We start from the raw sequence: 27,644 nt of genomic DNA, 5'->3' as shown, positions 1-27,644 counted from the left end.
CACTATCAAGAGAGTGATATTAACATTTTGGTATATTTCTTGCTAATATTTTAATGTATGCATATAATTTTAACAATATACTGTTTGCAGAATTTTATATTCAATTGCAGCCACTAAACATTTTTTAAGATTCTCCCCATTCTGTAAAATATTTTCCCAAATCATGATTTTTATTTCCATACTAATCTCTCATATGGATGGACCAAAATGTACTTTTAAACTCCCTGTATCTTTTTTTATTGAGTTCTATTTCTATGGAAGTATATACTAATGTTAAGGCTCATGGACTGGGTTCCTGTCTTCAGGGCTATGTCTCTTAAACTGTTCTACTGAGGACTTTTTTAGCTATGGTTCCAGATGGTCAGCCATGCCTATCACTAAAATCCAACAGTGTTACAGTAAGAGCATTGCCTAAGGCGCCTAGTTTTTGGAATCTGATTAAATTGTCAACCTCACTTCTCTGCACTTTAACTACTCTGTCTTATCTTAGACATCATTTGTCTCCCTTTCTTTCTATCTCCGTCTTTCCATTTTCCTTAGTCATAAGTAATCTTTCTTTTCTACCATAGCTTATTTCCACCATCTTAAGAATCTGTATCTTGGCAAGGTTAACCCTATGTCTATGCTCTTTATTCCATCCTCTTCACGCTTTCTTTGGGACTCTCACCCTCCCATTTTCCAGTTACTAGCTTCTGATTCTTCTGTCTGCAAATTTCATTTTCCCCTCTCCTAAAAAAAAAAAAAAAAAGTAAAATCCAGATGCTCCTCTTTGATCTTCCTACCAGCTCAGCTCTTCTCCATCTTCTTCCTTTTCCTTCACCATCTGATCTCTGCATCATCTGATGCATAAGTATGCATTCACTGCCTCTACTCCCTCACTCCCTCTGCCTGTCCGCTGACAATCTTTTATCTGCCCTGACCACTTCATGGCAATGTTTCTGCCAAAGGCTAGCTACAACTTTTCCGGTACCATGTTAATTTGGCCTTTTCATTCCTCAGTTACAGAAGCCCTGACAGTATTTGACACAGAGACCACTCTTCCTTCATCAAACATTTCATTAATTGACACACAAGATATGACAGTCTTAAGGTTTTCTTCCTCCTCATTGAACCTCCTTTCACTGCCAATTTCTTTTGATTACTTTTTTCCCCACATGTCAGTATGGGCACTATCCATGCTGCCATTCTTGGTCCTTGGCTATTCACATGCTTTATCTCTAGGCAAACTGAACTATCCTGATGGCTTCAGCTTTCATCTCTATTTGTAAGAATTCCAAACCTGTATTTCTGGTCTATTCTAAGTATCCAGTGTCTACTATCTATCAAACACCAATATTTTGTTTATTGTATATATCACCAATTATGTCTATATCACCAATAATTCAAATGTGACATTTAATAATCTTACTCTGTACTTCAGATGTCTTTCTATTTTCCTTAGTCCTAAGTAATCTTTGTTTTCTACCACAGCTTATTTCTACCCCCTTAAGAAACTTATCACTTAAATTATTTATATGTAGGAACTATGTCCTAAATAATATTGTATCATCCACAATGTAAGTGCCCTTTGGCTTGATACCACTCATTTCACTGTGACTCATTTTATCTTTATATATTAATATCCCTTAGCTGTAACTTACAGAACTTTCTTCCCAAAGATGATTGATAATGTTATTAGCATTTGGAGTTTAACATCTCATTGGGTGGAAAAGATATTATGAATAATTATAGAAGGGTTAGAAAAACAAATAATATCATTAACAGTATTAAATAACATTAATAATTACAATTAAACTAATTTAGTCATTACTTTTAAAACTGTATCATAAATATTAAGCATTAGAATAAAAATACCATGCAAATAGTTATATACATAATAATATATATCCTCCTTATAAAGGTCATGGATTTAATGACTTCTTTGGAGTCTTCCTGCACAACAGACAATATCTTAAGAGTAAATGGGCGAGGTTTCCTTAGAAACACTGACTCATCAAGACCCCTGGCTCCAGGGCATAAGTGACTTATGGAGATATGCACATGACCACAATCCTCAATAAAAACCACATGCCCCAAGCAAAGACAAGACTCACTCTTCTTTCCTTTCTGAGTCTCCCGGATGCTCAATCCATATTTATACTCTATGTTTTCAATAAACTCTGCTCTTACTTCCTCTCAGCTCACGTTTGATTCCTGTCTTGTGAGGAGCCAAGGACCCTCTTGGCTGGTCCTGGGAGAACACCTCTGGGTCTTCGTACCCCACTAGCCTGCATTAATCCCACTGTGTCATTCCAAGTTCAAAGAGACAGGATAATGTTTTGTAGATGTAATTTGTTACTAAAAAAAAAAAAAACACTGAAAACTTCACCTGTAATATGCTTCTTTGGTGGTTCTGCATGATAAAAGTCAACAATACACTTACAAATTTGTATTCTCAATTCAGAATTTGGTACTTTCATTAATTCACCTGCCAGAAAGATAAATGAATGCTATTTAATAACAGTGTCATAAGTTTATTTGCAAATTTAAACGTGTGAGTAATACGGTTAAAAATATTCTCACTGGAAATTCAAACTGAATCATGTATCTTATACACACACACACATACATCCTTGCATACATGAAATACCTTGGATCTATCCTTATAACATTTGGCCCCACAATTAACTCAGCCTCTCCTTACCAGGGGGAAAAGAATGGTGATTAATAACATAAATGCTGGAACCAGACTGTTTTAAGATTAAATACTGGCTCTGCCATTTACTACCTATGTAACCTTGTATCTTACTTTTCTCATCTATACAATGTGTATAACAATAGTTTCTACTTTAAAGATTGCTGTGGGGATTAAATGAGTTAATACAAGAAAAAGCTGAGAAAAGAGTCTGACATATAAGAAGTTATTATTATTATTATTTTGGCAAGATATGGGTTACATATGCATACATACATATATAATGTACATATTATATATATGTATATAATATGTGTGTGTGTGTATGTGTCCCAACTGGAGACTGTAGTTGGGAGAATCAACTTCAGGGCTGAACAGATCTTGGTGGAATCTGAGGGAAACAGATAATGAGGTTTGTGATTTGCATTAGAATTTGCACAATGTTCACCTCTGGGAGTGGTCTGTGAGTAGAGACATAAATGGACTAAAGGATGAAGCACATAGGAAAGTCTCACCCTTGCTTTAGGAGTAAGTATCTGCAAAAAACACCACTAAAAATAAGAAGAGAAAAGAAGAAAGTTTCCAGATGATTCCCTTAATTTTTTTAACACTTCCTTTGATGTTGAAAAATTACTACATATTGGAAAAACTTAGTCAGAAGAAACAACTAAACTTTTCCAACAAAATAAAGAGAAGTTTACGGGAAATTCTAAGGTTTCTCATCTGTTTTCCCCACCCTTTTAGTTCTTGTAAGTTTAGATCATTTCTCACAGTTTCCTGTTTTATTATCTCAAGACAGAGCACCAACATTTTCCTGCATATGTTTACAAAATCCTGCTCTTGAAATAGAAATAATTGCCACTCAAAGAAAAAACTAATATGATTTACTACTAAATAGTAGAAACTGTAAGTTATTAGTAAAAATGAACAGCTTTTGGGTTTTTTTTAATTTTTATGTCTTTATTTTATTTTGAGAGACAGAGACATAGAGTGAGCAGGAGAGGAGCAGAGAGAGAGGGAGACACAGAATCTGAAGCAGGCTCCAGGTTCTGTGCTGTCAACACAGGGCCCGACATGGGGCTTGAACCCACAGACAGTGAGATCATGACCTGAGCCAAAGTTGGATCATTAACCGACTGAGCCACCAAAGCACCCCTGAACAGCTTTTCTTAAACCCTCTATACTCTATACACTTATTTTAGCTTAAAACTCATGTTTCCAGAAATTAAAAAAATAAGGGACAAGACAGTAGTGTTTGCAGTCAAAAATCAGTAAAGGGAGCTCATTTTAAACTAAGAGTTCATACTTCCTTCACTCTTCTACAGGCAGGCAAGCAGTTATTCAGCCAAGAGCAGACTGACACAGTAAGAAAGAGCCATGTATTTATTATACAAATGCCTGCCAACACGCTTATGGAGGCAACATTTAAAAATGATAAAGGACAATAGAGGCATTTTTAATAGTATCTTCCAAACTTGCATCTTTTTTAAAAAAAAATGTATATTTATTTATTTTGAGAGAAAGGAGAGAGAAAGGGAGAGGGGCAAAGACATAGGGAAAGAGAGAACCTCAAGCAGTCTCTGTGCTTGGGCTCAATCTCATGAACCATGAGATCATGACCTGAGCTGAAATCATGAGTCTGATGCTTAACTGACTGAGCCACGCAGGTGCCCTTAAACCTACATCTTTTATCTATTAATGTTATCATGTCCTCTTTTGGGTTGGCTTCCATTGTAAATTTCCTCTGATGGTAGAGATTCACAGAATTCAAGTTTCCTATTAGTTCCAGCCTGCCTGCTCCTTAAGGTCATCTTATCTAACTCCCCACATTTATTCTAATTTCCTTGACACCTTTACCCCATTCTAGGCCATACTAATTTCTCCCAGAATCTACCATAGAAGACTAATGAAAGGATTTATTATATTTACATATAAAAGAATGTCTCACCATTTTATGATTTTATATAAAATTTTAGATTATTTAATGAACAATTTGGATTCCAATGATTCTAGCAATCAATTTGACTAGCAATTATGAGAATTTAATGTTGAAAACATTTTTGTGATTATTGAGGAAGATGTATGTCTGATTTACAAAAAAAAGTTAAAGATTTCAACAAACTAAATAACATCAAGACAAATAAGCATCTGCCAGTCCTTAAATTAAGGAACACAGAAACTTGTTGGTATTATAAAATGCCTGAGTGGATCATACAAAAATTATCATCAAGCACACTATGATTAATTCCCAACCAGAAACAAGAAAAGAACCTACATTTGAGGGACTCTAAAACTTAGTGTATAAGACATTTCTTTCTTATCAGTAGGGCCTGTCATATGTTATACCCCTCTACCTTAAGGAAATCTTAACTTACCCAGAAGAGCAATTGAATTAGCAGTATCGTCAGCATATGTTATTTCATCCGATACTTTCTTTTTCAAAAATGGTAAGCTTCAATAAGAATGAAGAACAAATTAATTATGTTTAATGAAGTCCTTAATTGAAACATTTGTAAAGTAGGGGAAATTTTCTCTTCTAAAGAATACAATGAAGATAATATCCTATTCTGTAGCCCTGGGAGAATTGGCAACTATCAAAAAAATGTTTGTGTTTCTAACTAAGTGACCAAAAAAAAAAATAGGCTTATAAAAATGAAGAGAGATGGACATAAAAGGCAAGGGTGAAGAAAGCCATCTTGCAACACTTTATAAATAAAAAACTCCAGAATTCTCTTTCTCTCTGAAGGCAAAGTAATAATACAGGTATACTTCTATCAAAATTAGGAAGACGCTGAATAGTTGGATACAAATCACAGACTTAGGTTTACCTATAACTTGAAAACTGCTCTGNTTTTTTTTTTTTTTTTTTTCTGGGTGACAATTCTGAAACTCTTAACTGATAGATGAATGGTTTATTTGTTCTCAAAGGTTAGTAACCTTTTCCTTATTAACTGGATTTTCCTTATTAACTGGCTAAACTGGATCCTTGTTACCATCCACAACATAACAAACTTTTTTAAGACTCTAAGGAATTCAAGTTAACAAATATTAATTATATTAGACTTCTATTTCACAGCTACTACAGCCAAAGTTATTTGAAAATAATTTATTTAAAAATCATAAAGGCAGGGCATTCAACCCAGGTCATTAGTCTAAATGTGAAAGGAGAGATACAAGTTATTTCTTAAATACAAAATATGAACTCTCCTGGCATTTCAGGAGTTCAAAATTTGAATCTCCTTTACTATATAAAGTATAATACATCCTCTGTATAGGACTTTTCATTCATGGTTTCTAAGAAAAAATTAAAGATATTTCAAGGGCAAGCTATGGAAAGGACAATTTTATAAATGCCACAGAGGTTCATTTTCAGTGTTCGTTAGAATTTTTCATTTGAAACCAATAACTTATTACTTGTTATCCAGTTCATTGTTTGATCTTTAAAGTGAAGAACTCTAAAATTAGTTCTTCTTGTCCTCAAAAGTCTTCATTTTCTACTAAAGGAAACAACCTAGAAGATAAAGCTAGAAGAGTTCCCCCCAAAAGGTTATGAAAATAATATGCATTATACTTCTGATGAAGAAAAACAAAAGTGCCAAAACAGAAAAGCTAGGTTTTTTCATTTTCAATGTTTTTATCTTCCAAAAATGTCTTGAGAAAAGAATCATGTGAGGGTGAGGTATGGAGAAATGCAGGATGAAAGCAGAAATTACAAAAGTAGAAAAATATTAAACAATGTGAATAGTTGTGAAATAAAAGGAAAAGTAAAGAGTGCAATTCAAAAGTCTGTCATATCATATAAGGAAACATTCAGTTGCAGCTTTCACAGAGAACCAATTTTTGGTCAAGCTCCATAGGGGCATTGCTGTTGAAGGTAGTGCTTATGAACCTGGTATTCTAGGACTTGCAGAGCCTCAGAATTTGAAATAACAATATAATCTCACATCAATATTATAATAATTTCCAATTAGGACACTCAAGTTCTTTAAAAGCACATGAGTAATAATTTGCTTCTTTATTTTTCATGGCCTGTATTAAAAAGTAAGGCATGGTAAAGGTATTCAATAAATTAGTTTTGATTATTTTATTCAGATATCAAAAAATTAAATGTATATAGTTATAAAATTTTAAAATATTGTTGCTACTAAAAGTAAAAGTGAGAGTTAAAACTACCATATATATATATAACTAGTATTATTTGTACTTTAAAAGAAATGTGCTATTTAAAAAGTTAAATTGTTAGGTTTAGAAGGTTAAATCATCAGAAAGGTTTATTCCTTCTTTGAGAAATCTCCTCTTATATTGAAACCTAAAAATGGACATATTGATTAGTTGCTATGTGGCAGCAAAAAAGCAGAAGATATTCCTACTTCTCCCAAATGGTTGGAGAAACAATAGTATGGAGGATAGGATATATTAATTTTATAATACTGACCTCTAATTTTCATTTAAGAAATGTATACCGAAAATAATTGATGACATTTTGTTCTTCATTGAAATTTGAAAAATCAATAAAACATGACTAAGAACTTAATATATCTTTGAGAGTCAAATTTTCTGAACAGAGAAAAAAAATACTAGGCAAACTAGTATTGTTCACAAATTTTCTCAAAAATTCTCTAAAAAAATAATAATTTCTTGCTTTCATCCAACATTTATCATTCACTTGAGAACAACTTATTGTGAGAAAACATTTTATTTTTTTAATATAGTTTATTGTCTAGTTGGTTAAAAACATTTTAATATACTTACAGTTTAATCTCTTGTGACTAGCAATCTCAGATTACATAAAATTGACCACCTCTGAAATATCACCTGGAATCAAGTGATCCAGTGAAGTTTTTGAGTTCTTTATCACTTTACTGTACCATGATACATATCTTTGTAATATAAAATAAAATATAATATTCTGCATGCTAATGTAAAATAAGGTTAAATAAAAACAACTTACCCACATAATTTTAGGATGTTAAATGCAGCTTCTATAAAGTGGGGCTGGTTTTCAATTTTTTCTGCACACAAATTCAGAATTTTAAATATGTGTGCTAAATCCCTTAGGGGCTTTAATATTTTTAGTTAAGAAATACAATTAATATTTTTATTAACATACTCTTTATAGCACTTCTGTCAAGAAAGTGTATAGAATTCCATCTATTTCGTATATGTGGTTGACACTTTTTTTATTTTTTGACACTTTTAATACAATAATTTTGAAGTCTAAAGCAGAAAACTTAGAACCATATTTTTTAAGGATTATTTAATTTTTATCTCTGTAATCTCTTGTTAAAAATATCATTTTCTCCTCTTACCACATCTTTAGAATTTGATTACCAACTACTACACCATGGATTCAGCTGATCAGTAACCTACCAATGGCAATAAGCACTAACACATACAAAACAATAATGGCTCAATTTTATACTTCATCTTTCTGCCACCCAGACACAAAACATACACTGCTCCAGAATAAGCAACCCAAACCTACCTTGCTTTATTTTATTAACATTATTCAGATGCATGTTCTTATTTTAAGTTCTAAGTTGGTTGAGATTTGATTTCATTTAAAACTAATGAATTGAGAGGCACCTGGGCATCTCAGTCAGTTAAGTACCAAACTTCAGCTCGGGTCATGATCCCATGGTTAGTGAGTGTGATCCCCACATGGGAGTCTGTGCTGACAGCGGGATCCTGGAGCCTGCTTCAAGTTGTTTCCCTCTCTCTCTGTCCCTCACCCACTCATGCTCTGTCTCTCTCTCAAAACAGCCTAAATGTCCATCAACTGATGAATGGATCAAGAAGATGTGGTTTATATATACAATGGAATACTACTTGGCAACGAAAAAGAGTGAAATTTGGCCATTTGTAGCAACGTGGATTGAACTCGGGGGTGTTATGCTAAGTGAAATAAGTCAGGCAGAGAAGGACAGATACCATATGTTTTGATTTATATGTGGAACAGGAGAAACTTAACAGAGGACCATGGGGGTAGGGAAGGGGAAAAATAGTTAAGGAGAGAGAGGGAGGCAAACCATAAGAGACTCTTAAATACGGAGAACAAACTGAGGGTTGATGGGGTTGGGGGAGAGGGGAAAGTGGGTGATGGGCAGGGAGGAGGGCACTTGTTGGGATGAGCACTGGGTGTTATATGGAAACCAACTTGACAATAAACTATTTAAAAAAAGATGCAGGAATCAGGGGAAAAAATGAACATTAAGAAACTACTAATGAAATAAAATTTTGCTTTTATATTAGTTTAAAACCAAAATTTATCTTCTTTAAATCTTGAGGTAACAGCACCTTTTATCTATTTTTTTTAATATTTTTATTTATTTCTAGGAGAGAGAGAGAGAGAGAGACAGACAGCGTGAGCAGGGGAGGGTCAGAGAGAGAGGGAGATACAGACTCTGAAATAGGCTCCAGGCTCTGAGCTGGCAGTCAGCACAGAGCCCGACGTGGGGCTCGAACCCACGAACCGCGAGATCATGACCTAAGCGAAAGTCGGACACTTAACCGACTAAGCCATCCAGGCGCCCCCACATTTTATCTATTTAAAAAAGCCAACTGGTGGGTGCCAGGGTGGCTCAGTCGGTTAAGCATCCAACTTTGGCTTGGGTCATGACCTCGTGGTTGGTGGGCTTGAGTGCTCCATCAGGCTCTCTGCTGTCATCACAAAACCTGCATTGGATCCTCTGTCCTCTCTCTTTACCCCTACTTGACTTCACTCGTGCTCTTTCTCTCTTTCAAAAATAGATGAATATTAAAAAAACAAAAACCCAACTGGTACATAACAGCCAGTTCTGGAATTCTCCGCCACTAATCTGGTAAGATAACTAAAGGGAGTGAGAGCTTCCTGTGACAAGCCTTCTATAATAGCTAATATATGCAAAGGTTAAAACAGTTATAACAACAACGACCCAACTGTAAACTGATTCTTAAAGACAGACAGTTTTGAGTTGCACTGGTTTCCGTATATTCTGATCAAGGTGGTATATACAGTGGGGATATTATATGTATATAATGTTTTGCAGGTTATGTACTTGCATGTACATTATCTCTTCTAGCCTTCCTAACTGCCTGATGAGATGCTGTTATCCCCATTTTATTAAGAGGTGGAGAAGTTAATATGTTTATCAACAGTACAAATAATCCAGTAAATTGGTAGAAACAAGACTGACTTGGTCCTCCTAACTACATCCACTGGGGTGCCTGTTAAGCTTCTGACTCTTTTGGCTCAGGTCATGATCTCACAGTCATGGGAGCAAGTCCTGCATCAAGCTCAATGTGGAGCACAGAGCCTCCTTGGGATTTCCTCTCTCTCTCCTCATCTCACTGCCCCTCTCCCCAACTTGTGCTCTTTCTCTCTCAAAATAAATAAATACAGTTTTTAAAAATCGCCATTATCTGTACAGAGTTAATTGCATTACACTGTTTCTTCAATTTTATATTTCCTGGTAAACAAAAAATATAATTCTGTGAAAAACACAAAATGTTAGATATTTTCTGTGGTAGACACAATAATGGATTGCCCAAAGATGTCCATACCCTAATTCCTAGAACTTGCAAATGTTACCTTACATGGCAAAGGGACTTTTCAGATGTGATTACATTAAAAGCCTTGAGATAGTATGTTATCCCAGATTATCCACGTTGGCCCAAAGTAATCACAGGGTTTCTATGTGGGAAAGAGAGAAGCAGGAGAGGATCACAAAAGATGTGACCACAGAAGCCAAGAGGAGAGTGGTGCTCCTCTGATAAAGGGGCCGTGAGCCAATGAATGCCAGCCACCTCAGAAGCTGGGAGTAGCAAAGACAGAGATTCACTTCTAGAGCCTTCCAAAGGAACCAGCCTGCCAACCCCTGATTTCAGCCCAGTGAGGCTGATTTTCGACTTCTGATCTCCAGAACTGTAAGATAAAAGCTTTAAGATGTTTAGTGACACTACATTTGTGGTAGTTTGTTATAGCAGCAAGAGGAAATGAATACATTTTCTAAAAAACAATCTCCCATTTCAGGATAAATGAAACAAACCTCTAGATAAACCTCTAGATACAGATACAAATATATGTAAAGGATACAAGTCCATTCTGATAACACTGCACCAGTTTCTTGAGAGATTTAAGTTGTTTTTCTTCTAAATCATCCTAAAACAAGTTATTTATTTTAGTTCTTTTGTGCTGTTAATAATGTTGAGATTTTTAAAATGTTCTTGAGTATAAAAACAAAGTAAATTAAAACTATTAATTCTTAAATTACTGTATTATAGTGTAAGCATTATAAAATATTTCCTGAAACAGTGAAGGTAAAAATAAATGTGTCATTTAAATTTGATTAAGAAGGGACGCCTTGGTGGCTCAGTCAATTTGAGTGTCTAACTTCAGCTCAAGTCATGATCTCATGGTTCGTGGGTCCAAACCCTGTGTTGGGCTGGGCTCTGGGCTGACAATTCAGAGCCTGGAGCCTACTTTGGATTCTGTATCTCCCTCTCCCTCTCTCTGTGTCCCTCCCCTGTTCACACTCTGTCTCTCAAAAATGAATAAACATCAAAATTAGTTTTTTAAATTGATTAGAAAATTTAGAATCAAAACTAGGTTAATATAAAAGTGGCATTTGTTTCCATTAATAATATTAACAATACTTGAATTCACTGAGCATTTTTCTATGGCATGCACCATTTATGCACTATTGATATATATCATTTAATTAATTTTTAAAACAATCCTTTTAGGAAGGTTACTATCTCTCTTTACCAGAATAGGAAACTCAAGTGGAAACACTAATTTGTCCAAAATCACCTGGCTAATAACTGGGGATATTAGGAGTCAAATTTGGCAATCTGACTGCAGAAACCTCTAAACTATCTATACCCAGTGTACTGACACAAACATCTTCAGCAAATTAAAACAAAACTCAAAAAAGAAAACAAACAAAAAAACCCAAAAAACCTCCATACAGTGATGTGTTTGTTTTCATAACTGAATCACATTTTCCTTTTAAAGTTCTTATACTGTTCATAAGAAGCTGTGGCATTTTCTATACGTTATTTTTGGTCTATCTTTATTTAACAACTAGTTGGAACTCTATGTAGTTGGGTTTATTATCCTTCTTCCCAATGTCTAAACTCTCCACTTTGAGTCTTAGATCTGAAATAATTTTATTTCCATTCCATTTTGTATAAGACCCCTCTCAAAATTAATTTATTAATATGTCTGAGTGTGTATATATCCAGATTTCACATCAGAAGATTTTAAAAAGTACATTATGAATCACTTTTTCTACCCTTGTTCCCCACATCCTGCTTGGTAACAAGCAGTTAATAGAGGCTAGATGAGTCTTTCTCTACTCTTATGATACCTTCTATTTATATCCACCATGGATTTGTCAATCCCACAAAACCAAATTGAATCTCCATCTCCAGCCTCCCTAACCAGGTTAAACACTTCATATTAAACTTAAACAGTCCTTGAATATAAGACACTTAATATTTGAAATGCTTTCAACAAAAATTAAGAAACAAGACTTACTTTGGTGGAATACATATTACCTTTCAGGGAAATCATAGTTTATAAGCAATACAGTAGAGAAACTTTCTCTCAGAGCTTACTTTATCAGTCTCTTCAAGAAGTTTGATGACACGATTTAGGTCCATGGTCTTGAAAGCACCCTAAAAAACATACAACTCTTACAATTCTGTGTCATGAGAATCAAGAAATCATATCAAACACACTGTTTTTCTATGATATTTTCCCTGGGCAACGTAAAAGTATCTTATGACAAAAAGATAGTGAGGGGAAGGGGATGATGGAGGGCTGGGCTAAATGGGTGAAGGGGAGTTAGAGATATAGACTTCCAGCTCTGGAATGAATAAATCATAGGGATGAAAGGTACATACAGCATAGGAAATAGAGTGGATGGTATTCTAACAGTGTTGCATGGTGACAGATGGCAGCAACACTTGTGATGGGCATAGTATTAACTATAGACTTGTGGAATGACTATGTTGTACACCTGAAACTAATGGAACATTACATGTCAACTATACTTAAATTTATAAAAAAGATAGGGGAGAATGAAAGGCAGACGAGACCTTATAGGAATAAATACATTTTGGAGTTAAAAAAAAAACCTAAAAAACCTCTTGAATTCTACTATTATCTTATAATCTTACAAGTCTTTAAATTTTATTAGTCCTGAAAGGCTCAAGAAAGCATCTGGAATAACAGCACTTCCATGCTTTGGAAAGTGAAATGATCCAATATATACATATTCCACATCTCATGCATGCACATTACACTGAGTTTGTCTATGCAGATATACATAAGACTTGCTTCTAAACTAAAGGTAGGATATCACCTTCCTGAACTAGGTATTCCCCCTTCTCAGTTGGTACCAGCATTCTTAGTCATCAACATTAGAAAACAGAATGTCCAAGTTCTATGGATTTTACATTTTAAATATTTCTTGAGTGCAGGTCATCTTACTGATTTATTCACTGAGTTGTGAAGGTATCCTGCTGTTCTCTGTGTCCCTACTCTTCTACCCTTCATCATGGTCCTCTGCTCTATGGTCTGAAGAATAAAACTCAGATCTGAACATAACCCATCTAAATCATTCAGTTACTCATTAGTGCCCCTCACCTCTCCTCTACTTTCCTCCCCTTGGTTAAACCACACAAGTGCTTCAAAACTCAGCTCAGGTGTTGCCTCCCCAAGGAAAGGAAAAGGCTAGAACAGATATTCTTCCTGAGTGCTCCCACTGCACCCTAAGTGCCTATCCATTACAATTCCCATCATAGTTCTAAAATGGTTTGCATGTTTATCCCCCACGTCACCTGCCCCAAAGCTTACGTGAGGCAAAGACTTTTGTTTTCTGGTACCCCAGCACCAGAGACTGGGCATGGCATATAAAGTTATTTGTAGGTAAGCCGAGAAGGAAACAGGGGTGCTATCATCCCAAATTTAAGTACTTACACAAAAATCTCCACATTTTAAATGCAGTTCTGGGGATTTATGCTTTGTTGCATGACATTTTCTTCTTTTTCTTTAACCTTTTTTAAGTTTATTAATTTATTTTGAGAGAGGCATTGTGCATCAGCACAGAGACCACTTGAGATCCTCTGTCCCCCTCTTTCTGTCCCTTCTCTACTCATGTGGGCTCTCTCTCAAAAATAAACAAACATTAAAACATTTTTTTAAATAAAAAATAAGTGTTTGTAAAAATGAGGATATTAAACAATTCAAAAGGGAAGAAAATCCTATTTATTCAAATCATCTAGATACATCTATTTTATATACAATTTTGTTTTTATATATTTATTTTTATATACTACTTTCTGGTTTTGTTTACATGTATAAATATATAATTTCACTTAGTGTTAAAACCATTATATTTTCTGACTTCTAAATCTATAATACAAACTTTTCCCTATGTCTACATAGATATCATTCCATTGCCTCTTAAGTCCAGAATTTTCTTTTATTTCACAATTACAAACTCATATATTCTGATCTCAGGCAATGTCTTTCAAAAACAATTTTCAGGGGTGCCTGCATGTCTCAGTTAGTTAAGTGTCTGGCTCTTGGTTTTGGCTCAGGTTGTGGTCTCATGTTTTGTGAGTTCAAGCCCCACATCCAGCTCCACACTATTAGTGAGGAGACTGCTTAAGATTCTCTCTCTGTCTCTCTCAAATAAATAAACTTAAATTAATAATCAAAAAAGATTTCCTAAATACTAATCTTTACCTGGTATTATAGTTATCCTTAAAAAATGTTACATGTTATTGTTAAAATTGTTTAAATTATTAAATTTACTGTTACCAAAAAAACTTAATGACTAGAATTTTGTCTCTCAAGATTTGAGTTCAATGCCATCTGCCACTACCTCAGTTGTTTTCTTTTTTCCTCTTGGAAAAGAGGTTTTTGTTTTCAGATTTTCTGCAATATTGGCTTTGAGGGTTGGGAAGCATACTGAAATGAAAAGTCAATGCAGAATTTTCTTTTTAATACCTGCATTTATTTTATTTTTAATACCTGCATTTATTATCAGAATTGTTTTCCTCAAATGAACAGGTATAACTTTTATTAAGAAACAGAGAGTAGTAAAGGTTAAAGCATAGATTCCTCTTAGATTTATGTTGCATTATTAGTTCATGCTACTCTGTAGGTTACTTACTTGGCATACATTGTATTTTTAAAATTTCTCTTTCCCTCCCTCCTTTAGCCTGTTCCTTCTTCCATAAATATTTAGAAGCAGCTTCTATGTTTCAGAAACTGTGCTAAATGTGGGGAACAACACTGCTCTGACCTCAAGTAGCTATCAGTCTGGTATGGAATACAAGTAATACAGATAACAAACTACAAACTGCTTCCCGGATGCTTCCAGGTGTGCTCTGGAAGCACACAGACTGGAAGCACAGAAAGGCACGGTTTGGCTTCTGTAGGAGGTAATCTGCAGGGGAGGTGAGAGAGAGTAGGATCTGTGAGATGAACTGAAGGTTTGAGAGGTGGAGACAGGCAGTAGCATATGTGAAGGCTGGGAGGCAACAGAAAAGGCATTTAGAGGATGGGGAGGAGGATACAGTGCAGAGGACAGAGGATCCAGATGATGCTAACTAGGTAAGTGGAGGTCAAATCATGAATAATAACAATGATGATCATAACAGTGATGGTGAGGTCTATTTCCAGGTATAGTTGTACTTTGCATGAATTTACAAGTTGACTTCTATGAGGTAGGTACTATTACTAACTCCACTTTACAGAAGGCCTTGTACATATGCTACGCGAAAGATCTTCAGAAACTATTGAAAGGTTTGAGAGACTAAATATATAAACAGACAGTGGCCAAGATTACATATGGCAACAGAACTCTAGCCTATAATCTCTGCAGCAACCAAACCCAGGAGGAATTTGCTCAAGAAAGTCAGAATTTGGCAATGACTGCCAGATTCCCTATATTTTTGCCTCTCATACTGCTACATAGGACCAACCAGAAAAAGCCAAATATGCTTCCCAAATCAATCACATAGAATGCCCTGTNTTGAAAAAAAAAAAAAAAGAATGCCCTGTTTGTAGCTCGCCCACCTCCAGATTCCCCATGGCAACAACCTCCAACCAGAGCATACCAGAAGCCCTCCCTTTTTTCACTACAAAGCTACCGTGCCTGCCTTGGAGTCTCTGCCAAATGTAAGTAATGCTGGCTGACTTTCTAGATAGCAAGCTCTGTATATTAAACAGTCCCTGTTTATTCTCATTAGGGCAGTCTTTGTTTATTTCCACAGGCTTTAACCAGAGGAGTATAACAATAAAAAGGTAATTGTGTTTGCTGAGTAGAGACTGAACCGGAAAGGTCTAGGCGGAACGGCAAAGGAGGGAGAAGACATTTGTAAATTGAGGCCATACCTAAGGTACTGGCAACCCAGTCAGACAACAGGGAATGGAATGAAAAACATCAAGGAAGTAGAACTGGTGGGCTTAAGGAGTGATTTGATTTGGTGACAGAGAGAAGAAAAGATGGTGATGATCCTGGGCTTGAGGACTTACAGAAGTCGTGGCACCCTTTGCTGAGACAGGGAAGGCTGGAGAAAGAGGCCTGTGTTGAGGCTGGAGATAAGTTAAATTGGGGGGCAGAGATTCCCAAATCAGAGACTTAAAGTAATAATCGGAAGAGTTTGGGTAAATGAGATCACACAGCAGAATGAAGCAAAAGAGGACGTACAGATGTAAATATCAAAATAATTGCTGTTAACATCGTAAGATGTTTATGGAGAATTGTAAAAATATTTAACAAAACATTTTAAGATCAAGTTTAATAAACTGTTTTGAAGAAAAGTAGACCTTTACTTACAGTTATAAGATAAACTTATTTTCCCATCTTACCAAAGGGACCACAAAGGTTATTTCTAGCAATTAACCCACAACCAGGGTAGGGACATGTCAAAGGGGAGAAGTCCTGCTCATTTGATAGATGGTTATGGGGAAAGGATCCTTTTATGTCTCTGGCACTTTATCCTTTTTTTTTTTTCTTTTTCTAAGTAGGTTCCATGCCTAACATGGGGCTTGAACCACAACCCTGAGATCAAGAGTTGTATCCTCTATCAACAGAGCCAGGCAGGCACCCCATGCCCATTTTTTAACTTTATATCTTAAGTAATCTTCAACTTTACCATATACAGTTGGTGAAACTGGGATCCTGAGACCTAACTTGTTAAGGTCACATAGCTAGTGACCTTAGCTAGCAGGTCTGTCTGATGCAGGAGTGCTGGTTCTTTGCACCTTAGTCCTCTGTCTGACTTTCAACTGACCACAAAGGTTATTTCTAACAATTAACCCACAACCAGGGTAGGCAATTTTAAGGACACAAGGCATGGCAATATTACATACAGCAGCAGGATAGGACATCAACTAGAAGACTGTGGAGGTTCTCAGAGGGAGAGAAAATTTGGACAAGGACGTTCAGCCAGGATACCTATGCAAGCCAAGTAATCACAATTTATTTATTCCACAAACACTTTGAGTACCTACACTGTGTCAGAAATTGTTCTAGTTGCTAAGGATATGGTATTGAATAAAACATAAAATCTCCTGCTTTCCTATGGTATCAATATGTTTTGTCTTGCACAGCAAAGAAAACCATCAAGAAAATAAAAAGGCAACCTACTGAATGGGAAAAGATATTTGCAAATGGTATATCTGGTAAAGGGTTAATGTCCAAAATATATAAAGAACTTCTACAACTCAGTAGCAAAAAAATCTAATTAAAAATGTGCAGAGGACCTAAATAGATACATTTCTAAAGAAGACATATAAATGACCTACAGATACATGAAAAGATGCTCAACATCACTAGTCATCAGAGAAATACAAATCAAAATCACAGTGAGCGATCATCTTATACCTGTCAGAATGGCCAAAAAAAAAAAAAAAAAAAAAAGACAAGAAATTACAAGTGTTGGTTAGGGTGTGGAGAAAAAGGAATCCTCATACAGTCGGTGAGAATGGAAATTGGTACAGTATGGAGGTTCCTCAAAAAGTTAAAAATATAAGAACTATCATATGATAGTTCTGGGAGATTATGGGAGACACCAAAGGAAAAAATTACACAACTGGGAATTTACCCAAAGAAAACAAAAACACTAATTTGAAAAGATATATGCACCCCTATGTTTATTGTAGCATTATTTACAATAGTCAAGATACGGAAGGAACCTAAGTTCCACGGATAGACAAATGCATAAAGAAGATGTGGTATATACATGTAATGAAATACTACACAGCCATAAAAAAGGATGATATTATGCCATTTGTGACAACAGGGATGGACCTAGAGGGTATTATGCTAAATGAAATAAATTAAACTGAGAAAGGACAAATACCATATGATTTTATTCATATGTGGAATCTAACAAAAAACAAATGAATAGGGGCACGTGGGTGGCTCAGTCACTTAAGTGTCTGACTTGAGCTCAGGTCATGATCTGACAATGTTTAGGTTAGAGCCCCATGTCAGGCTCTGTGCTGACAGCTCAGAGCTAAAGCCAGCTTTGGATTCTGGGTCGGCCTCTTTATCTCTGCCCTTCCCGCCTCTCCTGTTTATACTCTGTCTCTTCTCTCTCTCAAAAACAAAAAAATAAATCAAATGAATAAACCAAGAAATAAAAAACAGAATCAGACCGATAAATACAGAGAACAAACTGATGGTTTCCAGTGGAGAGAAGGTGGGTGAGGGAAGGGATAGGGAAAATGGGTGAAGAGGAGTGGGAAATACAGGCTTCCAGTTCTGGAATGAGTAAGTCACAGGGATGAAAGGTACAGCATAGAGAATATAATCAATGATATTGTAACAGCATTGTATGGTGACAGATGGTAGCTACACTTGTGGTGAGCACACCATAATGTACAAACTTGTCAAATCACTATGTTTTACACTCAAAACTATGTAACATCATGTGTCAACTACAATCAAATTTAAAAAATTAATGTTTATTTTATTTTTGAGAGAGACAGACAGACAGAGCAGGAGCAGAGGAGGGGCAGAGAGAGGGAGACACAGAGTCCGAAACAGGCTCCAGGCTCTGAGCTGTTAGCACAGAGCCTGACAGCGGTCTACAACTCAAAGACCGTGAGATCATGACCTGAGCCAAAGTCAGACATTTAACCAACTGAGCCACCCAGGTACCCTACAAATAAAAAAAAATTTTTAAGTGAATTAATATACTTTGGGGGGAAACAAAATCACTGTTATATAATTTATTACAGGAGGATAAGGACGATAATGCTTTGGAGGAAAGAAGGTAGAATTCTAGTGCTAAGATGCTTAAGCAGTGGTCAACAAAGACTCACAGAGAGGGTACATTTCAGCCAAGTCTTGAAGGAGGTATGAAAAATAAGGGAAAACTTCCAGGCAATGGACACACCAAGTGCATATGACCTTAGGCTGGGGTATAAAATATACCCAACACGGTTAAAGAGAAACCAGGCCAGTGGGGAACACAAAAGGCTTTTTAAGTTATTTATATGGACTTAATTTCTACTCTGAGCTCGGAATCAAGGAGGGAAGGACACATAAGTATTAAGATATATTTCCTACACTTAAGGAACCCATATTCTGGGGGCAGAGACAACATTTAGACAAATGAAACAGTTGCCAACATAACACAAGTGATAATTCGTTGAAAAATGGTGTGACTGAGACCTAAGACTACATTCATTTATGAGAAGATCTGTGAGGGTGAAAATAAATGGAAAGTGCTTCCTATTGGGAGAGTACTTTATGTTGGAGAGGTAGGGTCTAGAGGGGGTTGGGTAAGGTTTAAATCAGAAAACAGGGGAGGGCATTCATTCAGTAAATATTTAATATCACCTCCTGTGTACCAGGTATTGTGCTGGATGCTACTGGGGAATACTGAGAGATTATGGGGACACCACATTATTATGGGGAGATTATGGGGAAAAGACAACAGCAAGAATTCTGCCTTCCTGGAGGTGGCACTAAGCTGAGCATCTGGTACAGATCAAGTACAGATAATGCATTGACAAACCCTGAAAACACAGCAGAGAAGTAGACTTGAGGCACATTAGGAATGGCAGAGACCTTGGATGTCATCTAGTTCAGTGGTTTTGAGGCTAAAAAAAAAACCACTGGAGAGCTTTTTTTTTTTTTAAAATTAAGTATATTTATTTATTTTGAGAAAGAGAGAATGAGAGAGAGAGAGAGCAGGCACAAGCAGAGGAGGGGCAGAGAGAAGGAGAGAGAGAATCCCAGGCAGGTTCAACACCATCAGGGCAGAGCTTGATGTGGGGCTTGAACTCACAAACTGAGACATCATGACCTGAGCCAAGGCCAAGAATTGGATCCTTAACCAACTGAGCCACCCAGTCCCTTGAGAGAGCTTTTTAAAAAGTACCAGACTCCACATTGGGGGTTATGATTCAGTAGATCTGGGTTAGGGCCCAGCTAGGTACAGTTTTTTGAACCCCTCATATAACTGTGATAGTCACCTGGGTTTGGGGAACACTCCTCTCAAACAGGCTTGCTTTATAGAAAAGGGAACAGGTGTAGAGAATTAAGTGATTTGGTCAGGGTAATTTATGTGGTGAGGTAAGAGATAAGAAGCCACTGTGGAATCCTCAAAGAGGCGTGGGGCTTAAAGCGATGAAGGAGGACCGTAAAATGGTACTTATGGAAACCAGTTTGGAAAGAGATGAAGAGGTGCTGACTAGAAGGATGTGACATTAATCCAAGATCAACTGTAGCCTTGTGGTGACAGGAAAAGAGAGCAAGTAGTTCTTTTAAACTCCATTTGGCATCCCTTGTTTTTTACCACATAGTCTGACCCAGTAGGGGGAGGGCTGGAATTTTGTTTTATTGTTATTATTTTGTTTTATAATCTGAATCCACATGAAACTACTTCCTACAGCTTTCCAGGAGTTAATTGTTGTGAAATTCTGTAGCACTGTTCATACCCTACTGCCGCTATAATACACTAAGTATTGCTACTTTGATGGGAAATGAGGTCCTTGAACCAGTAGCAATGGCATCAACTGGAAACCTGTTAGAAACGCAGAATCTGGGGCTCCTCCCCAGCCCTACAGAATCATAAGCTGCATCTTGATAAGATCCCCAGGTTTTCCAAATGCACATTAGAGTTTGAGAAGCACCTCTAGAGGGCTTCGGATTCTTAAGAATGAGAACAACACTAAAACAAATAGGAAATTGGGGCACCTGGGTGACTCAGTCAGTTAGGCATCTGACTGTTGATTTCTGCTTCAGTAATGGTCTCATGATTCAGGGTTGAGCCCTGCCTTGGGCTCCGCCCTAATAGCATGGAACCTGCTTCAGTTTCCCTCTCCCCCTGGCTCTTGCCCCTCACCCCCNCAGGCTCACACACATACTCTCTCTCAAAATAAATAAATAATTTAAAAAATAGAAAATAGATAAAGGTAAACGATTTGTGATTTCAAGCATAGGATGGAGATAGCTTAAAGAACTGAGGTAGACTCTCCAAAGTCACTTATAGCTACCAGTATATACTGTCTCTCAAGTGCTCCAAGAGTTCTAGGAGTCTTTCCTCTACTGGTCTGAGACAGAGGTCTAAAAGGTTATCATTTTAATGATGGCAAGATGGCTACACCCCACTCGGAGTAAAGAAACAGAGTAACTCTGAGTTAACTTCTCATGGCCTCATTTGTAAAAACAGCCACAAACAATACCCAAAAAGGCTGAGTGATCATTTCTCCCAGCTCTTCTCCAGTACTTTAAAAAATATTAATGCTTCTACAAGTACTTATTAACAAGCTAGAACGCCAATTAATACAAAAAGAGTTCTACCTGGAAGAGAATCTAAGGCCCTGTAAGGAGGGGTAATAATGAAAGAAAGGGGAAAAAAGAAAGGTAAAAGGGAAGGGAGAAAATATGCACTTATATACACAGGTTTACTAGTTTTGCTTTACATGATATGTAGTGAACTATTTTGGCTTCGGCCTATTAAAAGTACTTCCTTTTTTCCTTTTTAACCCATGCTACCTGCCTCATATAACTTTGCCACTGCCCCTCATCCCCTCCACTTTTTTTTTTTTTTTTTTTATTACAGTGAGTGAAGGAACGAGAGCCATCAGATACCATCACCTGCTTCTCAGTTGTGTCCCGTGCCTGGGAGAATGACGGTATCCTTGAGCCTGCAGCCTTGGAAGTGGAGAGCTGCTGCTCCTGAAAGTCCTACCACCCGCTCCTCCTCATGCAAAAGTGCTATTGCACCGCAGTTAAAACCGTGCAAATGTCAGAGAGTCGTCAGGGAGCTCAATCTTATTCCCAAAGATGAGGCCCCCAGTCAACTGGCCACTCCCAAGGAACTCTCCAAGGTTCTAGGATGTGGACCTAGGAGACAGGGTTCCTGACGCAGCCTGAGACTTGCAAAACCTCAACAGGAATTCCCATTGTGACCCCACGTCATCCGTGTGAAGAGATACGGTAGGATTCCTCCCCAGAATTCACATTTTAGGGTTTGACCGATACTCTCTAGGGAGGAGCAATGGTGCCCTAATATGAAACAAATGACGTGGCGTTTCTGAACACTTACGCCACGAATGGAGATCCAGCCAAGGGTTCCGAAGTGAAATATCTCAGCAGACCAACTTGGAAGAATTTCGTACATAATAAAAATAAACTCAAAACCAAATACAAGTACGGTAAAATATATAAATTCTCTTCTCTCTCAATTCACTCCGACTCCATAACCATCTTCCAATATCACATGAAAATGAGGCTACTTCCTAATTAGAATCTAATTCTAACGGATTTTCCTTCCCTCCAGGTGTAGGTTTTAAAGTGGGAGATAATTTAAATAGGAAAGAATTTACGCCTATGTTAAGAACATCACTTGGTAACAGGTATCTGCGTACAGGCCCATTGCAAACAAAATGCTCATTAAATCCATGCTACAAACGTGTCCTTCCCTCCCAGGCCCTTCGTGGTCACACTTTTCCAAGAAGAATGGCAAAACCTTGCTTATTCTGTTCAGTGGGACACCCCAGGAGAACCTTGCGCCGCAAGTCCCCAGACTGGTTGGTTGACGACAGCCGGACCCTCCCTCAGGCGGTGCGGTTCTCGGAAGGATTGGCGTTGCGTTGGGAACATTAGGTCCCGCGGGCTCGGGTTGTTTCCACCGCGGCCCGCATTTCCACCCTTTGCGGCCCTCAGGCTACTCCCCGCCCCCAGATCTCAACCTCCCCTCTGCACGCCCTAAAGCACAGACAACCGACCATACCTGTGCGTCCGCGTCCTCCGTCACCACCCCGACCACCGGGATTTGGCGAGGGCTGCTGGACTTCCTGCGGCCCGGCTCCGGGACCTCGGAGGTCCCCTCGGCCTCCGCTACCAACATGGCTTAAGTGGCTGTAGGAGGGGTGGGAGTGGGGCGAGTCCTCCAGTCCTACACAGTTCCCCTTAGCTGCAGGATCTAAAAAGGCCTCGCCACCAAGAAGGGGAGTCCACAGGAGAGCTGATAAAAAAGCCCCGCGGTTCCAGCAGTGGCCTCGACCACCACGTCGCCACCCGCAGCAAGCCGTTCGCAGCCCACCCGCGGACTTGGCTCCTGCTGGGCGGACGGTTGTTAACAAGCCAGAGCGTTGCTAGGGGCGGGGCCAGGGACAGCAGAAAGCGCCGGCTCTTACGGAAGCCTGGGAAGGCAAACTACCCCAAACCCTAAAGGTACCTCCGCGAAAGGTACCTCCGCGCTCCCAGTAGCTCAGTTTGGTCGCGCGCGGGAGGGAGGCGGGAGTAGACGCCCTCGGTACGTGGCAGTAGCGTGTTAGCTTGGCGTCATGTGTCTCAGTCTTGCTAGTTTGCGCTGGGCTTTAAAAAAAAAAAAAAGCATGAATCGCTTCTCGGCCTTTTGGCTAAGATCAAGTGTAGTTAAAAAAAAAGGCATGCGTGGGTAGAGAGATGAGGGGTGGATGTGCGCCGTGTGAGTGATGGATGATGATTACGTAGTGTTAGAAGTGGAGCAGTTTAATCTCACCTCAGAGAGGGACCAGTGTCACCTACATTCCCTGCCTTTTACCTCTTCTCTACTTGAGTGGCTCTTCCAGATAGTTAAATAACAAACAAGGCATTGTACACAGTGTTAGAGGCTTTTGAGTCAAATCATGGCATCTAGAGCAAGTTAACCCCTGGAAGCCCCACTTTTCCACTTTTCTCATAAATTTTTAACTTTTCTCGTTAATAGGATTGGTGTGACAAGACAGAATGAGGTGGTAGTTTGCAAATTGGCGCTTTGCACATAAGTACCCAGGTAAATCGTCAAGATTATTATTATCTTTATTATTACTGTGTTATCTACCCATTGTATCCTAATGACACAAGTAGGGACACGACTTTCATGGAAAGCTGCTTATGATAATCATCAGTTTAATTTAAATCACCCCAAAGGCCAGGGCTATGAAAATATCTTAAAGTCTTAAACTCCTTTAAACCTTTTCATCTTTTCTTAGCCTGCAGAAACTCTTCAAGATTCATATGTGAGTTTTTATATTGTCTATAAAGTTTATGGCCTTAAATATTACAAATAACAAACTCTATGAAAATAAATTTCACTTCATCTCTTAGTATTTCTCTTCTCATTTGTAGAATGAGCTGGTTGATATGTCATTTCTAAGCTGCTTTAACCAACGAGTTCACTGAATGACATTTCTGGCGGCACAAATAAAAAGAAATGGAAACTTAGATTGGGCATGCCAGCACTTGATGTAAATCATAGCCAAAGAAACCAAGCTTTTTAAAAAGAGAATTGAGCATTTCTAGTCTCCATTGTCTCACTTATATTCATTCTTCCACTTTCCTCATCCCGCATCCCCTGAAAGTGCCCTGGGGTTACCATCACTTGTGGTCAAAGTTTGTGGACCCTTTCCTGTCCTTATCTTGCTGTACTTATCTCTAGTGTTTCTCCCCGTCTTGAAACTCCCTTACCTGGACTTCAGCTCTTTTTGTGTTTTCCTTTTATCTTTACTCATTGGTGTTTTTGGAGCTCCTCGAAGGCCTTACACCTGGAGGTGGGTTCAGTGGGTTTAAGGTTGCTATTACTCCAGGACAGTTGTGTCAAGTGTATTAACATGAGCTAATTGTTGTTGCACATTCCAAGGAAACTATCTCAAAAGGAGACTGAAATCACTTGAGTAAACACGATGGAATCCTGTGAGAATGGCACCCAAAACCAAGATAGTAGTGGAGAGCTGACAATTGGATGATTTGTTTATCTTTTGTGTATTAAGCCTGGCATCTCCGGATGAGGAGGGACTGTGGAAAAAAAAAAAGTTTCCACTTAAAACAGAGCTTATCTGGGAGTTATCAACTGACTCGGATGTTTCAGCACAATAGGCTGAATTTGGATAAGAGCCATAAACCTCAGTGACTGGAAAGTCACACTCCTCCCTGGACTTAATTGCAGACACTTTCCTAACAAATGAACAAAAGGATTTTTATTTTACTTTAATTGTTTACAAGTCTGTATATTCATTCTGTCCTACATCCACAGTACCAGTTTCCAGTGCTTAAATAGCATGACTCCTGTGAACTCTCCCTTTCCAGCACTTAACTCTTCCTGCTCAATTAAGTCAGTGAAATTCTTCATAGAAAGGGGTTCCCTTACCTAGGAAATTAATAGATTCAACTTTGGTTTTTTTTTTTTTTTTTTTTAGCTCTAATGATATTTGTTTTTATTTGTTTATTAAGTTTCTTAATGTTTTATTTTATTTTAGAGAGAGAGAGAGATAGAGAGAGAGAGAGATAGCGAGAGAGCAGTGGAGGGGCAGAGAGGGAGACAGATTCTGAACCAGGCTCCAGTCTCTGAGCTATCAATACAGGAGTCTGTCATGGGGCTCAGTCCCACAAACCATGAGACCATGACCTCAGTGGAAATCCAAAACTTAACCGACTGAGCCACCCAGGTATGCCTAATGGTATTTGTTTTATTATTTGACAAGTGAGAGGCAACCAGGATGGAAATCCTAACACCCCACATGCAAGCCATCTTGAGTGAATTATTTGTTGTTTTACAAAGGTTCCAAGCTTCTTTCAGCATAACCTTTGTACATGGGACTGTCTTCAAATGTCTAGCTTCCCATGAAACTCAGCTCATGTGACCTTTGGGGGGAACCTTCTTTAAATCCTGTTAGATGCCACTTTGTCATTATAGCTTTGTACTCACCACATAGTTAGTGGTGTTTATTGACTCAGCTGCCCAACCCCTTCCTTCTAGAGACTTTTGAAAGCAAGGAGAGCCACTTCCCCAGATTTGCACCCCAAATCCTCACATAGTATCTAGAGTAGTGTTTCTGAAAGCTTAGCATGCATCAGAATCATCTGGAAAACTAATTAAAACCGACTCCCTGAACCACACCTCCAGAGTCAACTTCAGTTAAACCTGGGTCAGGTCTAAGGGTTCGCATGTATAACAAGTTCCTAAGTGATGTTATGCTCTTGGTCTGGCTAACGGTACTCAATAAATGTACATTAAAGATTTCAACGATTATAAATTGGTTTTTACATGTTAATTGAAGCCAAATTAAAGCATTTCATAAGAATGTATGAATGTAGTTCTGGCCCCAGGATGGAACTCCTGAATCAGAATCTCCATTTTAACCAGATTGCCAGGTGATTAGTATGCATATTGAAATTGAGAAACACTAGTCTAGCGTGTATGTGCATGTATTTTCATTAATATTATTTTGGAGTAGTTTTAACGATCTTCATAAAATTGGCTTTCACTGAATATTCCATCTGTGTGTTTTCTATGTCCTTTGTTTTCTTACTGGTGATAATATTTGTTTTTCGTTTTGTTAAGTGCACCAAGCTTAAGCTTTTAAAAAGCTTTGTTTATATTAGGTAATGGATTTAAATATTTTTTGATGTTTTCTTTATTTTTGAGAGACTGAGAGAGATTGAGCACAAGTAGGGGAGGGGCAGAGAGAACGGGAGAGACAGAATCTGAAACAAGCTCCAGGCTCTGAGCTGTCAGCACAGAGCCTTATGCGGGGCTCAAACTCATGAGCTGTGTGAGATCATGACCTAAGCCAAAGTGGGATGCTCAACTGACTAAGCCACCCAGATGTCCCAGTAATGGATTTAAGCTTAATCATTCACTGAACCTTTTTTAATACAGATTTTTTGAAGGCTATAAGTTAAGAGTAGAGGACATTTTCCTGACACCAAAACACAGAAGGATGTAAGCGTAAAATGACTAGCTATTGAAATGATAAATTATCTCAGCAAAAAGATAAATTAATAGTAGAGAAATGTACGAGAAATAAATTATGAATAGAAACATTTCAGTCTGATAAAAATTTTGCAGAATTAAACATCTGTTTAGTTACAAATTGCAATGCCTTAAAAGCAGCTATAGATTGAAGATTAACCTGACATTTTAATGATATGTTGACCTATGTACACTTTTTACTTTTAAAATAAAACTAAGTATATTTTTTATTTATTTATTTTTTTGGTTCTAGTTCAGATTTTATTTTTTTCATGTTTCAAGTTTTTATTTAAATTCTGGTTAACATATAGTGTAATATTGATTTTTGAAGTAGAATTTAGCAATTCATCACTTGCATATAACACCCAGTGCTCATCACAAGGGGCCTCCTTAATGCCCATCACCCATGTAGCCCATCCCCTGGCCCCCTTTCTCCATCAACCCTCTGTTTCTTCTCTATCATTAAGAGCCTCTCTTATGGTTTTCCTTCTTTTTTTTTTTCCCCCTATGTTCATCTGTTTAGTTTCTTAAATTCCACATATTAGTGAAATCATTATGGTATTTCTTTGTGTCTTACTTTGTTTACTGTAATACACCACACTTCACCATATTGTTACCAATGACAAGATTTCATTCTTTTTGATGACTGAATTATATTCCACTTTACATAGATATACCACTTCTTTATCCATTCATCAATCAATGGGTATTTGGACTCTTTCCATAATTT

General features: G+C 37.6%; 1 protein-coding gene across 1 annotated transcript in view; it reads right to left on the bottom strand.

Moving 5' to 3' along the window:
• The window catches only part of CFAP69 (cilia and flagella associated protein 69), a 61,871-nt gene extending 38,603 nt beyond the window's left edge, over window positions 1-23,268 (bottom strand). The window contains exons 1-6 of the mRNA XM_077766794.1: window positions 22,931-23,268; window positions 12,275-12,334; window positions 10,749-10,814; window positions 7,626-7,735; window positions 5,050-5,126; window positions 2,369-2,467 (exon numbers count right to left, since the gene is read on the bottom strand). Of these exons, the coding sequence (XP_077622920.1) occupies window positions 2,369-2,467; window positions 5,050-5,126; window positions 7,626-7,735; window positions 10,749-10,814; window positions 12,275-12,334; window positions 22,931-23,047 (529 nt within the window). The 5' untranslated portion in view covers window positions 23,048-23,268. The remainder of the gene's footprint in view (window positions 1-2,368; window positions 2,468-5,049; window positions 5,127-7,625; window positions 7,736-10,748; window positions 10,815-12,274; window positions 12,335-22,930) is intronic.
• Between the last annotated feature and the right edge of the window lie 4,376 nt (window positions 23,269-27,644).

Source organism: Crocuta crocuta, unplaced genomic scaffold, assembly GCF_008692635.1.
Source record: "Crocuta crocuta isolate KB4526 unplaced genomic scaffold, BGI_CrCroc_1.0 scaffold165, whole genome shotgun sequence".
In the NCBI taxonomy this organism is placed as follows: domain Eukaryota; kingdom Metazoa; phylum Chordata; class Mammalia; order Carnivora; family Hyaenidae; genus Crocuta; species Crocuta crocuta.
Note: the sequence above shows the minus strand (reverse complement) of the source record. Positions and strands in the feature narration are given on the sequence as shown.